The following is an 18,863-nucleotide window of genomic DNA, read 5'->3' on the forward strand; positions in this document are numbered from 1 at the left end:
GCTGGGTGTGTTTCACTCAAAAGTTCGGCCGAATTTGACAACGGTAACTCGTGCGACCGTGCGACTTTCGGAACTGGGTCTCATTTCTTCTGACGTCAAGTTAATAACGTAGTGTATATGATCTTATGGTAGTTTCGAGTCGGAGGTGGGTCGGGAAGTGAGGACCTAATTTAACCACAGTGTGAGACTGGCTGAGATTTAAACCTAACACGAAAGCATTCCGCGCTCTTGCGACAGAAAATTAAATCCGGCGCTTGACCGACCTTCGGAACTTTCTCAAAATCTAAACCTACTCTCGATCGAATCGACTGAATCGAACTCGAAGGGCGAACATGAATGAACACTCGTTTCAAAAGAAATGGAGGGTAGGAGATTCAAATAGTGTGTATATGTGGTGATGCATTAATATTGTTTTACTTTCAATGTCAAGATGCATTTTACAGAAGTAGAAGATAAAGAGCTATTACATACTTTAGTCATCCAATACCTGAGGAATATTGGCATTAAACAGGCATCTAAGCTTAAAAAGTACAATGTTAAATACCAGGTGAGCTTATTTCGCCATTTGAAAGGATGCTTAGAATTGTTTTGTAGTTTCTCAAGAGTGATAGGTGTTTATGTTCAGTTTATTTTATATATTGCCCTTGAAAATATATCTTAAGTACTCGCATTGTGTAAGTTCTGTTTCACGTAGTGGTAAATTGTTTTGTATACGAAGAAAGTTTTAATTGAAGCATTTAACTGCACAATTTTTCTAATTTAAAAAGTACTAGGTATATTATGATGTACTGTATGCCAATAAAAATTTGCTACAAGAAAAAAACATACTTGCATTTATTAACATGTTCAAACTTGAAGTACTTAGGACTGCACGAATTTGCGCATCACTCCCATTATGTGATGTTTATTCTGCATTTTCATCTGGCAATCCTCTGAAGATTGCTTCCTTCAGATACATTAACTTGGTAAATGTCTGTTATATCGGAGACACTTTTCTTCAAATTTACAGGAGAAACTACTTACGGAAATGAGTTTCTGTTGCATTTATCAAACTTCGTGGAGGTATTTTGTCACTATGGAACGCTGCACAACAGAAATTAAGCACTTTTGATGTAATAAAGTAGTCTTTTGTGCGAAGCGACAACATTATGCCGTTGTTTCCATTATGAACCTGCAGATGGCTCGAGTGTCGAAAGTCACGCGGTCTCGCGAGAGGAAGCAGCGTTTCCAAACGTGCCTTTTTTTTACCAGAATTTTTTTATTTTTATTTTTTTAACTATGCTTACCTAACCTAACCTTGCCGGAAATGGTTCGTGGGGCTAACGTGAATGGTTTTTGGGGCTATCGTGGATGGTTTTTGGAACTATCGTGGATGGTTTTTGGGGCTATACATCAATGGTTTTTGGGGCTATCGGGAATGGTTTTTGGAGCTATCCGTCAATGGTGTGTGATGACATAATGAACACGGAAGTAGGTATTTTTTGAGTTAAGAAGGCTGCAACACTGCATGCCCACTCCAAATCAACAAAACGCAAGCACAACGCATAATGATCTACAGCTGTGCGCGAAATATTCTATGTTCCGCAACGGAAGAAAGGACCCAAAAGAATTACTCGTAATGTGAAAAATCAAAGTTATGTTCGTGTAAAAAGCATAATGGCACCTTGAAATAGGTTCCGCAATACACAATTGGTAAGTGCATACCATTTGAAACTGAAAATATGCGTTAGAAAAGTGTCTCCGATATAACAGACATTTACCCATTAACTTGAATACAATTTGTTTTATCTTTATTCACATTGGGAAGAACTTACAGATAATCTAATGGAATGAAGTGTGTGAGGAGAACGGCACTACACTATTGTATGTAGATCATTGATACAGAATGTCAGAGTTCCTAGGTATCATCCTGGTGCAGCAAATATTTTTGATTAAAAAGGAAAATTACCATATGAGGAATGCAGCAAAATTTTATGCAGTTGTAGAGTATAATATAATCATTTTGCTGTTTTAAGTTAGATGGGTCGAGGTTTTGAATTTGAATTTTTGGGAAACATTTTCTTGTTTTAATGTTTTTATTCTCTCCAAAGGAAAAGAGTCCTTCCATTTCAAGAAAACTGTTTCGAAAGCCTCTGCATCTATTGAAGTGTGAGGATGTTGAATTAACTTCAGGAGCAGTCGTTAATGTCCCATATTTTGTTGCTGATGCATGCAAGTATATTGAAAGTCAAATAACTACTGAGGGCCTCTTCCGTAAAGCTGGATCTACAGCACGTCAGAGAGAGATCCAGGTATAGTTTATTTTTGTGTGTTTCTGTTTTGGACCAAAAATATGAGTATTTTGGTCTTATATTACTATTACTGAAATATTAAGGTAATGATGTAGGTATGATGACTAAACTTCGGTACGGTTCCGATTGTTTTATAATTTTTTTTCAAATTCTCCTAGCAGAAAGACTAATTTTCATAGAATTTTAGAAATCATTGTATCACGTAATTTGAACCTTCCTTAAAGTAATGAACACTGTTCGGATTCGGAAAAAAAGTTATTTTTGTTGAAAAAAACAACTTAAAAATTACATTACGCAAGCATACACACTACCCATATTCTCCATTGACAAACGACAGTAAGTAGGGACTTTATTTTAATGCTAATAGAACCAAACCTGACCTGCCTAATTTAACCACAAAACCATATTGAACAAAATCTTACGTAATCGCTAAAACTCCGCAGTATGTGTTAATAAACGTAAATCGAATTTGAACCATGTAAAAATTGCATTCGTAGCATGATGAAATTGCAATAAAGCAAATAAAACTTGGTCCCCCAAAAATTAATTAATACAGAAATCTTGTAAATCATGCAAAATATCCACTTTCTTGCATTTAGGGACTTTATTTGAATGCTTAGAGAACCAAACCTGGCCTGCCTAACCTAACTGTAAAAGAATATAGTGAACAAAATCTTAAGTAATCACTTAAACTCCGCAGTATGTGTTAACAGAAGTAAATCGAAATTGAACCATGTTAATATTGCATTTGTAGCAGGATGAAATCTTAATAAAACAAAAGGAACTTTGGCCCTAAACTTCTATTATTGTATGTAGGGTACAATTTTATAAAATGTATAGTTTTTCTTTAAGCAGTGATGCTATTCGAAAATTTCTTTCTATGTGCAGTTCTATTGAGACAACATTCTGCTAGATGGTAGCCCACTTGTGGCTGCCACATTCTGTGTGTTGCTGTTACATCACACTGTTGCATGTTCAACATTGTTTTCATGCTCCTGCCTGCTGATATGAATAATAATTACAACCATAGGTGGGCACCGCTAGGTACTCGATACTAATAACAACAAAACTTGCTGATTAGCACAGCATGCTACAATGCCAGAGGTCCTGGGTTTTAGTCCAGGTTTGGTCATAGGTTCTCTTTGCAGGTATTCCTTCATCAATTTCATTATATCATTGCTCATCCTCGTTGTCACGATTAGCCAAAAGTAGTAGAAAAGTGACACTAAATAACAAAAATTAAATCAAAGTTATAATAAAATTAATGAACGAATTATAATGGAAGCGAGTTTACTGTAGTAGATGCACTGAAGTGTTCTCTCCTGTAATTTCAGTCCATTAGCATCTGTGTAACTATTGCTTTTAATTGCTGAGTCATTCCACGCCAAATCAACAAAAAAAAGTGTAATTTCTGACCCGACCATCTCAATTTTTTCTGAAACTCTACTATTTGGTAGTCTTCATGAAGATATGAAATCCAGGGAAATTGTAGCTTCCTGTGTGGCGTAGTTATGGAGTTTTAGGGGCTTGAAAATACAAAAAAATGTCGATTTTTAGTCTGCGCCCGAGACTTTCATAGATAATTGCTCTTACTCTAATTGACGTAGAGAGCTTGTTTTAGTCTTGTTTGAAAGGACATGAAATAGGCTTTCCAGTGGTGTATCACATGACTATATTTAGAATAAAATCTTTTCAAGGTCATCCACTTTGACTTTGGACCTTGAACTTTTGAAGATGCATATCTGGGATTTCCTTGGAACTGAAATATATTGTTAACACAAGGTTACGCTATAACATACCCGAATTTGAAGTTGGGACGATTGTGGGGTAATTAAAGAAAAACAATTTAATTAGTATTGGTGTATTTGTTCAGCCGGTCATTTCTAGTGGGAGTTTGCAACACTGCAATATTGCATTGCAGACTTGCTAATGTGCAATACTTCTGCAAGTAGAAAGTGAAGAATGTGTGCAGGAGTCTTGTTTGAAACAAGTGTGGTAGAATGTTGAATAGATAGTGTGTTTAGTGTGACAGTTTTAATTTGAGAGGATTTTTTTTAAAATAAGATACCTTGATCACCAGCATCATGGCATCATCCAGATTAGAAAGATTTTGAGATGTGTGGAAACCTTGACAGTCCATATTTTGAAATTAATACGTATCACCTGGAAATTAACACCAAAGCAGGAACAAACAGTGGATATCCACAGACAGATCAACACTTGAAACATCAATGAACCTTGCAGAATTCATAGAAATTCTAGTAAAAAAAATGCACCTGATTGGAAATTCTTTCATGCCAATGAAATTTCTCAAGCATTTAAAAGTAACAGTTCTTGATAGGCACTACATTGTATTTGTGATTCTGTAGAAAATTACTCCTGTGTGTTGCAAGTTGCCTCACAAGGTTTTCACTGGAATAATGGTCAAGCAAAACAATACATCCATTCACTATTTATTACTTTTATTATTATTATGGAAATCCCAATTCTTTGACAGTCATAACTGAAAATTTGGTTACCATATGAGATAGCATGATACAGCATTAGATCACTTACTTCAGAAAGTACTTATTACATTTTTGAAGCATAAATTTGGTTCTGACAACTGGGCCAAGATATTTTACTATTCTGATGGAGCAGCAGCACACTACAAAAATTGCAAAAATGTCATCAATGTTGCCTACCATGAGGATGATTTTTCTATGTTGTGTGGCCTATTTCCATTCCAGGAATCCAAAAGGTTCATGCAGTACTTTCTTTTACAAGAGATGTCATACATATGAAACTTTATTCTGCATGAATTTATAGAACATTGTTTCATTATATGTTCAAATGCCTTAGAATTTACAGATATTACTGGATATTTTACTTGTGAATATAATAACAACTGGTGGCTAGTGTGTGTTCAGAAAGTGTCTGAAGACACCGGTGATTTACAAATTAACTTTATTCAACCTCATGGACTATCAGGATCATTTTTATGTTGGGTCCCAACGTGCAATGTTCTAACAAAAGTGGACCCTTCCACTGCTACAAGAAGAACGTACATTTTAACAACGGACGAAAGCCAGCTTGCCATGCAAGGACTGAATGAATGAATACTTAAGAACTACCTGTGAACTATGGTGCATGTAAGTTATTTCTCAGGAAACAAACATTCTTCTTCATTTTTCACTACTGTAGATTGCTACGTTCCCCGGATTATTCTCAATGGAACTACTTACGTTTATTCCTCAACGGCGAGCCTGAGACTTATCAGCCTACCATGAAGCCCTCAGGTTGTGGGAAAACAGATAAGGATATGCTTACGTAAAGCTTACCAACTCTTGCACACAAAAATATAATTAGAAGTCAGTTAATGTTAATATATTAGACTTGAACTCACAATTAAACTCCTTATTAGAAACACAAGTGTATTTAGATCATAATTGTTCTTCACTACACAAATTACCACATTCACATTTCCAAAATCACTTCCATTATTTCAGCAATATCCATAATATCTCTCTCCTCACAACCCACAATCAAATGTTTTCAGGTTAGTCCATAACCATAAAAGACTACTCATTTGAACAAAACAAATTACGTCATAATAGACAATTAATATTTTAAACATATTAAACACCTAAAATGATACAATAAGTGGGTGTGTATCATGGCATCCTCCCACAAACAAAAAGAAAATTAACAAAATGAAAATGGAGTAAATTTTCTTTTTCAAACTCTGAGGCCATCCACTCAACTCTCCAACTGCTTCTCAGTTTCTTGGAGTGTAGGACGGGGCAGACGTATTCCAAGTGGTAACATCTAATTGTTTAACACTAGTTTCTCCACTATCGAAATCTTCCGTCTGTGTAGCACTTTCTTTCTTCCTCCAATTGTAGTTACCTCTATACCGGTTATCGCGATGTGGGGAGAAATTATTATTACCATACGAACTTCTTCTTCGGAATGGCGTTCTTCTTTCTTCTCCAGAAGATCGCTGTGATCCCTCGCAGTTCCTTCTTCTGTAGAACCCGCTTCTATTTTCTTCTCCTGAAGGATTGTTACTTTGTCGAGCGCTATCACTGAAGTTCTCATTATCAGATCTTCCGTTACCTGCAGGCATCTTTGCTGAATTGGGTTGATTACTGGAGAACGTCAATTGCCTAACTCTAGCTTGATTGGCTCTTCTGTCCTCGAATCTCGGATTTTCTCTCCTCCATCCCTCAAGTTGCTCCGAGGCTTCATATCTTCCCAAGAAGCTGGTAAGTTTGTCCATGTTGCGTGGATCGCGAGTAAGTACCAACTGACGCACTCGCAGCGGAAGTTGACTAATAACCAAGTTCAGCGCTTCGCTTTGGTCAACACTATCCACAAGATTACAATAAGAGCCATATGTGTCCCAGCAATATTCTTCAAGTGAGAGGCCACAGCTCCTCGAATACCGTTTGTTTCTCAGTGTCTGCATTTCCCTTTGCTTGGCATCAGCAGATGCATATTGTTTTCTAAAGGCAGCACAAAAATGTTCAAAAGTCTTCCACTTCTTCTCATTTGCAACAAACCACGCTTTAGCCTTTCCTAGCATAAGAGAGGACAATAACTTCAATCTAAAAATCATAGGGACATTCATTAGATCCAGGTATGTTATTAGCTCTTTTAAATACCTCTCAGCAGAGACAGTATTAATCTCTCCAGCAAACTTTGAAAGAGCGTTAACATCAGACATGCGAAAAGATTTGTAGGAACTATTCTTATAGGCATTGTCACGAGATATCTCATCCTGTCCCCATCTCTCAGACTTTCCATTATTATGTCTCTTCCTGGGCTTTGTAATTTTCCTAGTTTCAGTTTCCTCAGAACTAGAGAAAACTGCAGAGCAAGAACTTGACGAGTAACGATTTCTTTTCCTCATCTTCTCCTTGGAATCACCTCTCGTTGTTGAACCGTTCATTCCCGGTTGAAATACAGCTTCACCGTTTTGAGAAGGTTCTAGAACCCGACAGCCTGCCATTAACATCTGTAGTTGATCGACCTGCCTATCTACAGATGCGACTTTCTCCTTAACTTCTTCAAGTTTCTTTTCTTGCCTTTGCCTTCTCTGATTTAGCTGTAAATTATCAAGTAATTCTGAGGAACCCTGTGTTGCTTCTGGCCTTGCAATTATTTCAACACTCTCTATTCGTCCCTTCAATTTCTCAATTTCATTTTCCATTTCCTTTTCTTTAGCTTCTCTAGATGTTTTCTCCTGTGTCAAGTCTAAGTTCCACTTGTCATAATCCTCCTTTTGTTTTTCTTCCAGCTTTAGAATTAATTCAGCTACTTGCTGCCTCTCACACGCAATTTCCTTCCCCAGAGTCTCCTTAATTTCTCTACATTCCTTTCGCCCCTCTTCTATTCTAAATAATAATTCTTCCTTATCTTGACTGAGCAGCTTCATCAATTCTCCTCTTTCTTCATTCCTTTTTCTTTCTTGTTCATTTCTTATCCTTTCCTGTTCCTCTTTATCTTCTCTTCTGATTCTTTCTTGTTCATCTTTATCTTCATTTCTTTTTCTATCTTGTTCATTTCTTATCCTTTCCTGTTCCTCTTTATCTTCTTTTCTTATCCTTTCCTGTTCCTCTTTATCTTCTCTTCTGATTCTTTCTTGTTCATTTCTTATCCTTTCCTGTTTCTCTTTATCTTCTTTTCTTATCCTTTCCTGTTCCTCTTTATCTTCTTTTCTTCCCATTTCCATTTTCTCCATCAGAGTTTGAAACAACTGTTCCAAACAAGGACTTCCTTTGTTACCCTTCTCTTTACAAATTAGACATTTCAATTCTTCCATCTTATACTGCGATTTTGGCAAAGGATAACCAGCACAATGTAAGTGGAAGCTTCTTTTACAATCGTTGCACTCGACCTCTTCATCATCAGCTTTCCCTTTATCGGAACAGCAACTTAAAGTATCCATTTTTAACTTACGACGATCACTTTTTAAATTACGCTTCTGCATACCCTACTCAAACACATTTATCGAGTCCCACGTTGCAGTGCCAAAAAGTTTACACCTGCTACGTTCCCCGGATTATTCTCAATGGAACTACTTACGTTTATTCCTCAACGGCGAGCCTGAGACTTATCAGCCTACCATGAAGCCCTCAGGTTGTGGGAAAACAGATAAGGATATGCTTACGTAAAGCTTACCAACTCTCGCACACAAAAATATAATTAGAAGTCAGTTAATGTTAATATATTAGACTTGAACTCACAATTAAACTCCTTATTAGAAACACAAGTGTATTTAGATCATAATTGTTCTTCACTACACAAATTACCACATTCACATTTCCAAAATCACTTCCATTATTTCAGCAACATCCATAATATCTCTCTCCTCACAACCCACAATCAAATGTTTTCAGGTTAGTCCATAACCATAAAAGACTACTCATTTGAACAAAACAAATTACGTCATAATAGACAATTAATATTTTAAACATATTAAACACCTAAAATGATACAATAAGTGGGTGCGTATCAAGATAATCATATTATTCTTAAATGTAAATAACAACAGTGTTGCAAACTACCACTAGAAATGACCGGCTGAAAAAATACACTTACTAATTAAATTGTTTTTCTTTAATTATCCCATAATAGTCCCAACTTCAAATTCAGTTATGTTATAGTTTAACCTTGTGTTGACAATGAATTTCAGTTCCATGGAAATCCCAAATATGCATTTTCAAAAAGTTCAAGGTCCAAAGTCAAAGTGGATGACCTTGAAAAGATTTTATTCTAAATATAGTGATGTATTCTAAATATAGTGATGTGATACACCATTGGAAAGCTTATTTCATGTCCTTTCAAACAAGACTACAACCAGCTCTCTATGTCAATTAGGGTAAAAGCAATTATCCATGAAAGTCTCAGGCGCAGACTAAAAATCGAATTTTTTTTTTGTATTTTCAAGCCCCCAAAACTCCATAACTACACCACACAGGAAGCTACAAAATCTCAGGATTTCATATCTTCATGAAGACTACCAAATAGTAGAGTTTCAGAAAAATCTAAGATGGTCGGGTTGTGGACTTTGTTGATTTGGCATGGAATGACCCTGCTATTCAAATACAATATATTTTAAAGCAGTAGTGCACAATTTTCATGCTAAACTACTATAATTAATAATTTATATAAATTAGGGATGGACCGATCAATCAGTACTCTATCGGTTTATCGGTAAAATTACTGATTATTTTACCGATCCGATATATCGATAAATATCTGATAATTTCAAAATTCTGCCATTTTGTTGTAATTTTTATGGATAATCTCCATGCCCTACTGTCTAAAAAAGTAAATGTCTAAATATGCAATTTCTCTTTCACTGCAGTCACCTTGAAACATACATTTATTAAGGAGGTCAATGAACCTTCCAGGTTCTTCAAGGACCATTTCTAATTTTATATCGGATCGATAAAATATCGGTATCGGTAAATTTTATATCAGCCCATCCCTAATATAAATTAGTTTTGAAATTACATACATTTTCAAATGTTAGGCCTTCGATATATCAGATAAGCATTAACATTATACTTTTAATGTTCATAGTGCAAAAATTCGCCCAGTATAGTTATAATAGATGCTAAATGAATAATGCGGTATAAGTACAATCTTATTGCAAACACAAAATAAGGCCCAAGTTCCTTTTGTTTTATTGCAATTTTTACATGGTTCGATTTACGTCTGTAACTGCGGAGTTTTAGCGATTACTTAATATTTTGTTCAATATATGCTTTTGCGGTTAGGTTAGGCAGGTCAGGTTTCGTTCTCTTAGCATTCAAATAAAGTCCCTAAATGCAAGAAAGTGGATATTTTGCATTAAAATAAAGTCCCTAAATGTATTCTACTAAGGTTCAAATTTACTTCTACATTCATTCCCACTAGTCTACTATATTTACTATTGCTTGTCCATGGGAAGCACGCATGCTTACGTAAGGTAATTTTTAAGTTTTATTTTTTAACATAAATAACTATTTTTTTGGAATCCAACAGTGCTTATTATTTCAAGCCAGGTTCAAATTTCGTGTGACATATTTCCAAAATTCTATGATGATTAGTCTTTCTGCGAGGAGAATTTGAAAAAAAAAATCATAAAACAATCAGAACCGTTAACCCAAAGAAATCATATCAAGAAACTGAACAATTGTATATAAAGATAAATAAATATATAAATACCTGTGTTTTTTTATCAAATAAACATGGCAACTCCTCATGGTAAGCTCAGCATCCCACATGCACTCCTAGATGCTAGACCCTGGCAATATCTATGATAACTGATAACTACTAATAATTATAACTTCCATAAGTTGCTGTACACAAGCTACTTTAAAGTTATACACTTTAAATATATGTTTATTTTGCATTGCAGCTTTGTAAACTTCTGTTTGTCAAAAGTGTGACATGTTTAGATGTTTTATGTACAATGTCTTCGTAATTTTTTTTGTGCACTACATAGTTTGAAAATTAGCTTCTAGAAAACCTATAACCTTTGTTCTTAATTATATGGACAGAGATGTAATGTTATTCTTGAATTAGTTTTTTTTTTTTTTAATTGGTATCGGAAAGCAATAGTATTCATTTGGGCTGAACTAGTTCTAATTTTTTGCCAATACTGATATTCGAGTGATCCAATATAAAAATTGCAAATGCTAAAATTATTAGTTATTTTACTGATATAAAGTGAGGATGATATGGCTATGGGGCCATTGCAAATTAAATGTAAAATAGTAATAAACTCTGCAAAAAATTGAGGAATCTGAAAAATGTCAGAGAATTTTCAGTGCAAGTACTTCTAGAATTTATGTGGGAACCCTGCTGGTGCTTCAAGGGTGGTTATAGAATTTCCCCTCCACTGAAACTTTTCCAAGTACCACACTTGTAAAATGGTATACCTCTGTTCATAAATTGTGCTTGTTTGTAATCAATGTTTTGTTTTTAGTTAGGTAAAATTTTCATGGCAGTGACAATAAAAAGAATTTATGTACACAGTGTAATTCATTTTCATGCTGTTTCATAATTCAGTTTGTTTCTTACACCTGAAGAAAATACTCTTACTGTTTTTGACAGAGGAATCTGGATGAAGGAAGAAGGCTTGGAGCTAAGCACCACGTGATCGATGTGGCAAATATATTGAAGCTATTCTTGAGAGAACTTCCAGAACCCCTTATACCATATGCATTCCACGATGTGTTAGTTAGGTGAGTTGATGCATGTTCAATTTCCGTGTGCTTCATGAAGAAAATTTCCGCATAGATGCTGACTCAATGAATTATTGTTAGCACTAACGTGTGATGTGTACTGACTGCATTGTAGGCAGATTGATTTTTCTGCACCACAGGAAGCAGTAATGCATCATTCCTAACCTATTTTTCTTCATTAATGCTGTTACATGCAGATATTGTTTTTCTCTGTTTGAATGTTTAAAATGTTTTATTATTATCAAATAAAAGGTCTGAAATAATTTATGAATAAGATTACAACAACATGGAATATCATTATTTTCTTGTAGTTGACGGTTATTACAAGCATAAGAAAACAGTTTTTCGTTGTTATTCGTTGAAATTCTTGCTATAATTAAAAACAAACACCATTCAGTGCTAAAAATGCATATGAAGTGAAACAGAAACTAAAAAATATTGTTTGGAATAATGAGTATCGTATTGCAAGTTTTGATGTTGAAAATTTATATCCTAGTGTCCCAATAGAAGGTGCCACAGATGCATTATACAGATGGCTTATTGAGATGAAGGTTAACCAGTAGAATCATGGGAAATGGTTTGATGGTTTACTGTATGTGCAATAGGGTGATGACTTTTTTACAACCTCATTTCCCTGTATCATAATTTGATGAGCTTTCATTAAAGATTAGATAAAATCTTACTTTCAAGGTGATTAGATAAAAAAACCTCACGCACAAAATGATTTCAAAAATTTTATTTATCAGTTTTTTATGCCCATTTTTTGAAGTCACTGTAAGCAGATATAACATTGAACACAAGTTTAGAGTCACATATATACAACATTATATACGGTCATCAAACACACAAGGAAGTCAATTATTCACGATAATGTCATTGGACAGGATGAATCTCAGTGGGAGGTTGTCCTTGTTGCGGCAGGAGTCGTGCAAGTCTTGCATAACTTTGATCGCACGCTCACAGCACTGGTTGCTGCGGGCAATGTTGATTGGAGATTCGTCTGTTTTCCAGTGGGTTTTCAAGCATTTGAGACCTGTTTGGTAGTCATTCAGAACTGCAGATAGTTCATCAAAATCTTCAGCGCGGAACAATTGACTGCTGAACCAATGGTCAGCCCATGAGTAGGAAATGAATGAACAAATTTGACACAGCCTGTTCCGGGTTTCAGGCATCAGAATAAACGCAAGAAGGGCTAGAATGGCACGAGAGTTCCATCGTGCATTGCTGATGTTTGGGATATGTTGAAACTTCACGAAGGGGATCTCATTCCTGTCAGTGAAGTGACGGAAGACACGAGTGAGGTGGTATAGAAACTTCATGTCGTCTCTCCAGCCGCCTGTTTCCTTAATCTCAGTTTTACCGTTGCTGAAGCCTGCTGTCAATTTATCATAATTGCTCATCAAATCCTGCACAAAGAAGTACTCGATGTTTGGTGATTTAGTCGAACCATGGAGCTCATCGTCCATGACAACGCGAAGAACGCGATCCAGCACATGGTGCTGGCAACTGATGAACTTGGGTTTGGGGTGACCTTTCTCTTCGAACATTTGCTGCAGCCGAACAACAACGCCTGTCTTCTTGCCGGTATTCACGCTTGTTGTGTCGGCAACAATCATCACAATTGATCCCCATAGGTTGAACTCCTCTAACACATCCTGGAGTCCTTCTGCGATTGTTTGAGCTTTCCCATCTTTCAATTTGAGTACAGACAACTTAATTTCTTTTGCTTCATTCTTGAGGACCACGGCCTGATATTCAAAGCCATCAATGTGTTTGCCGTCAAAGTGTATGCTCCACTTCTCCAGATGAAGCGTGCTCACCAACTGCTTCTTCATCTGAGCAGCTCTCGCATAGATAGCCTTGTGGATTGCTGACTGACATGGGGTTGGGATTGCAATGCCCTCACCAGAAAGCTGGCGGCACACCTTTGCTGCTCCGTGAGACGACAGCTTTGAGCTTGTAACAAGGCGTCTTGCAATGCCTGTTGGGTTATGCTTCCTTGTGCTTGTTGATGCTTCATTCTCATCCTCCCAAGGACTGTCTTTGCTGTTGTCGGATGAGTCCGTGTAACTGTCGGAACAATCAGGTGGCACTGAGCTTGTAAGTGTTGACACAGTCGCTTCCATTGCCTTCTTTCGCTTGGATGGGTGGATGGTCTTTGCACTAGCACGTTTGCAACTGGAATAACCAACCTGGCCCTTGCTCTCAATTTGCAGTTTGTAGAGGTTTTCATCCTCTTTGCACATCCATTCGCCTTTCACCTTGGTCACGTCAAACAGTTCATTCAATGAATGAAAGTTTTGTTTCTTTCTGCATCGCTCATAGTCTTTCAGAAGGTTTGCTAGTTTTGCACAAATGGCTTGATCAGATACATGCGGGAAGTTCAATGTTTTGCTCCATAGGGCTTTAAGCTCCACAGAAATTAGACCGATCCTTTCTCTCAGTTCTTTGGCAGTCGATTCAAGAAATTTGAAGCGTCCAATGACGTGGCTTTTCAGGGGCATGCGACTCCGTTCACTCAAGGGTGCTTCATAAATTGCCACGTTGCCTCTTCTTGATGGCACTTGAAACTGGACTAAGTTCTTTGTCCAGGTTTCCTTGTTCTTCTCCGTGTTAGAAGAGCTCTTCTTGAACATGTTGTCTTCTACTCAGCAACTGAAATAGAACAAGACTTAACGTAAATATTAAATATGTAACAAATTAAAGAAACTGTTATTGAGTTTCCATATATTTTATTTAAAAACAAGCAAAAACAATTATAGAAAATAAAAAAAAGACAGACACTAATAATATATTAGATGCTCAATTATAATTAGCGAGAGAGTTCAATGTAGCTCACCAAATAATACAAGGATTTCTTTATAATATACTCTGGATAATGCGCAATTGCGCATTGCGCAATAGTTATAATAAGGCAATAATAATGTTGGCACCAAATTAATCTAATTAAAACTCAACTACCCGCTTTGAACACCTTGCTTTTATAGCAGTTTATACCACACTGCGAAACAGCTGAAGAAAATTTTAGTACTGTACAGAAGCTTCCCGAGTAATTACGTCACCGGGACGTCTCAGTCCGGCCGGACGGTGCACAGCGTTCTATGATTTTCTGGAATATTTCATATAATTCTCTGGTGCATAAATTATTGCACAACTCCGTTTGCTGAATTATATTATATATAAATATTGTTAATACAATTTTATGAAATGGTAAAATGGCATACATAAAATTTAAAAATGGTTTGTGCGTGACCTTTTTCAATATTTCAATGGAATATACCTCACTTTAGTCATTAATAGGCAAAAGTTCATCCATTTGTGCTACAGGAAATAATTTTTGAGAAAAAAAATGAAAAAGTCATCACCCTAATGTGCAAATTACAATTACTTTATATTTGATGGCAAAATCTATCAGCAAAGTAATGGTCTATCAATGGGAAACCCATTATCCGGAATCATCTCCAGCATTTTCCTTCATTTCACAGAATCTCCAATTGTTAATCAGATAGGTGCGGATATCATACTCTACATCAGATATATAGATGATGTGCTAATTATTGCTAAAAATGAGAACACCATCATGGACGTATTTAAATTGTTAAATGAATCACATCGTCGCATAAAATTCACTTGCGAACCCATGAATAACAATGTAATTTCTTTCCTTGGTCTGAAAATTAAGACAACTGACTCAACAATTCAAACATCAGTCCATAGGAAAAAATTAGCTGGGGAAAAATACATCCATGCCAATTCAGAACATTCGTGTATAACAATGGATAATATATTTTATTTTTTTTTCCTCAGAGCACAAAGACTATGTTCTAATAATAAGGATATATAAAATGAAGAAGAAAGGCTTAAAAGAAAATGGCTTTCACACTAACAGAATAAACCAAATCAAAAAACAAGTTGCAAGAAAACTAAAGGAAAAGAGAAATACAAAGATGAAAAATCTGTTGAAAAGAAATTTGTGTGCATTCCATTCCATAAGAGATTCTCACATAAAATTGCAAATTTTTTTAGATGATTTAATTTCAAAATTGTTTTTAGATCACCAAGAAGTTTGGAATGTACATTTAATGAATTCAAAATGAGAAACTCTCTACCAGATGTGGAAACCACAGAAATATATAATATAAGTTGTTCATGTTCTAAGGATTATGTAGGACAAACAGCAAGGGAAATGGCAATAAGAATAAACCCAAGAACAGGTTTGTCAGCTCACATCGTCAAAGAGAAGCATTTGATTAAAAAGGTAGGGTTTTAATAAGATTGACGGGAAACATAGAGTTGAATGTCTGGGAAGCTTTGTTCATTGCAGAAGAACACTTAAATAAATTAAATAATGAAAATGGTAACATAGAACCAGTATGGAGTTTTCTTTTTCACAAATGGAGTAAGCCACCATCTTTAAAATGTAATGTAACAGAAAACATCGAGAAGCTTTATGAAAACAATGATGACTTTTAATTACCTGATGATATTTTGGATTCATAATTTTAAATAAAAAATAATGTGATCGAAAATTTTTATCTGAAATAAAAATAAAACAGTCTGCTTCTTTTCACAGTTCGGTTGCTATATTACAACAATATAACATTGATAACATCCATTATATAAGAGATTCTTTTTGTTTAAAAAATTGCTAACCATTGTTATAACTGTATCTTTAGTCAAAATAAAAAATAAATGTCTGATGAAGGGAGCTTGTGTTCTCCTGAAACGTCACAACAAAAAACTGTTTTCTTATGCTTGTAATATACGTAAACTACAAGAAAATAATTCTACAATGCAAGCAATGTGTACATATAAGAAAAACTATCGAGAGAGCACCTCTTCTTACATCTTCAGGTGAGAAAGTGCCAGCAGCAAAAATAAATTTGGGCACGTGAATACAGGAGATGATGTGCTCTCTATAAGTAAAAACTAGAAGCAATAGACAATGAATAGTGTCCAATGAATATTTCAGGCTAAGACCAAGGAAACTATTTTGTTTTGCTGATGCACTAAAAATATGATTAAAAAACATATATTTTAAAAATTCTGTTCTTGAATTTTTCTGTTATTGTTTAGGCCATGTTTTTTTTTTTAAATATGCAAGAGCATATGACTGTCTTCTAGACTAAAAGATAACAACTACCTTACATATTTACTTTCTTTCTATTGGACATATGTTTATAAATTAATAAGGGACCTTTGAGATAAGGAACGCTGTATCAATGTCAATATTTTTGAAGTTGTTGATTTTGATTCGTTTTAGTTTGGTAGGAAGTTTGATTTAAAATATTGTGTGTTAAAGAAATACAACTGAGTTTGTATTAGATTATTTAAAGATTAAATAATACTTTAGGAATTCAACTTGTGGCTTTTTTAAATTCTTGCAATGTAAGTTACCGGTATAGTGCTGGTCCCCAAAGCAACCTCACTTTACTTCAAAAAGTTCCGAAAGGTCAGTTTTCCCTCTAACAACCACACGTCAGATCCATGTGGAGTGCAATAAATCGTCCCCTGAAACATTTCCCACCAATAGCGTGCGTCCAATAAATGACAGCTTTCGTCAAGTCCATGTGGAGTAAATGAGATGTTGCTAATTCAGTTTCTTTAGAGATTTCTAAAGGCGAGGTTGCGGTTCTCTATCTTTGCTAGGTTGTGTTGTTGTGTTTTGCTATTTTGTTATGCAATATAAAGACCTTGGGAGTAAAACGTCACAGTGAATGAATACTCCGAGTATATTGTGGCATGGTGTCACTATTTCAATCTTTTTGTTTTATTGCAGGTGTTTGAAAGTCAAAGAGAGAGGCCTTGATGCAATTCTGTCAGCATGCATACTTATTCCAGTGTTGCACTTGGACACATTAGCTTACTTCATGCAGGTAAGAGTTACTGGTATATTCAGTATTATTATTATTATTATTATTTACATTTAACTGGGGCCTGTATGGAAATGGGTCAGTCTATAATGGTTGATTGGTCAAATTTGTGTGAAATTTGTGTTTTGCAAATGATGAAAGTCTCTCCACTCATACCGCCTCTCCCAACTTGGGAATTTCCTGCACCTTTCATAGACTTGTCTTTAACTGCCCTCGGAAAGGCAGAAACACCAATGGTTGAATACCAGCAAAGGTTTTTAGAGCTTCCCACACAGTACTTTAAATTTAACTTGTTTTATATGGATGGGTCTAAGCCAGTTGAATCTTCATCATAAACTCTGAAATTTCCAGTTACTTGCGTCGTCGTCATCCTGCCAGTTACTCGCGTCATCTATACTGCAGAGTTGTACGCTATCCTAAAGGCACTGGACTTTGCAGACATCAATGTTCTAAAGAACATTGTACTGATTCGACAAGTGTGTTTCTCAGAGTCTGGAATCAAGAGTTCCTGGCATCTGGTAGTGCAGCATGTCCTTCAACGGCTCGTGTCCTTATCTGCCTGTTCTCTTGTTTGCTTCTGCTGGGTCCCTAGTCATGTGGGCATAAAGGGGAACGAAGCAGCTGATGCTACCGTCAAGTCTGCGGTGCAGAAGTTGATGTTCTTCCACATTCTGCCAGGAAGAGTGGGATGCGGTAACAGGGAACAAGCTTCAGGCTATTAAACCCACCATAGGTGCATGGTGTTCCTTGTCTCGTCCCTCTATTCAAGAAGAAGTTCTTTTCACTCGACTGCATTTTGGATACAGTCGTCTAACCCATGGTCACTCGCTGCAAGGACTGGACCCTCCAATGTATCATGTTTGTAATGTTATTTTAAGTATTCGGCATATTGTTGTTGAATGTGCCAAATTTGCTTTCCTCGAGCAGACTTTTACTCTTCTCAACTATTTATCATCCCTGTTGGGAGATAAAGACCGAGTTTATTAAATGTTTTTATCTTTGTGCAAAGAGTTGGACTCTTCCACTGTCTGTGAGGATGCTTTTAGTTCATTCTTACTTTTTAATGTATTTTTGGTAAATAAAAAGCAAAATTTCAGAACAAAAACAGAGTCAATTTCGGGTTCAAAAGCGGTAAATAAAATAAAATTTCGCTGTTATAGCAGTGAAAATGGGGCATATAAAATGACATTTTTGTTTTGAAAATGTGAATATAATCCCAAATTTGATTTAAAAACTGCACAATTACACAAAATAAACATATCCCTTCTAATAGCACATTAAATCATTACCAGAATATTAAGTTTATTCCTGTATAAAGGAGTCCAGTTTTGCTTCTCAAATATTTACAGTAGAATTAATCATTTTTCTGTGAATTGCATAACTCACAGGATACTTCAGAAAATATGCGTCTGTATATAAATGGTAAATTTCGTGTCTAAGAGTCTGTTTTGCATTTTGCAGTTCATTTCGCATCAAAA

At 35.7% G+C, this 18,863-nt stretch overlaps 1 protein-coding gene across 1 annotated transcript in view; it reads left to right on the top strand.

Annotated features, from left to right (window-relative positions):
* Positions 1-349: 349 nt before the first annotated feature.
* Positions 350-18,863, top strand: part of LOC145985204 (uncharacterized) — a 37,897-nt gene continuing 19,383 nt past the window's right edge. Inside the window, exons 1-4 of the mRNA XM_083118942.1 lie at positions 350-547; positions 2,091-2,291; positions 11,382-11,512; positions 17,292-17,388. Coding sequence (XP_082975068.1) covers positions 431-547; positions 2,091-2,291; positions 11,382-11,512; positions 17,292-17,388 — 546 coding nt within the window. The 5' untranslated portion in view covers positions 350-430. The remainder of the gene's footprint in view (positions 548-2,090; positions 2,292-11,381; positions 11,513-17,291; positions 17,389-18,863) is intronic.

The sequence above is a fragment of the Lepisma saccharinum genome, chromosome 3 (assembly GCF_977018435.1).
Source record: "Lepisma saccharinum chromosome 3, izLepSacc3.1, whole genome shotgun sequence".
In the NCBI taxonomy this organism is placed as follows: domain Eukaryota; kingdom Metazoa; phylum Arthropoda; class Insecta; order Zygentoma; family Lepismatidae; genus Lepisma; species Lepisma saccharinum.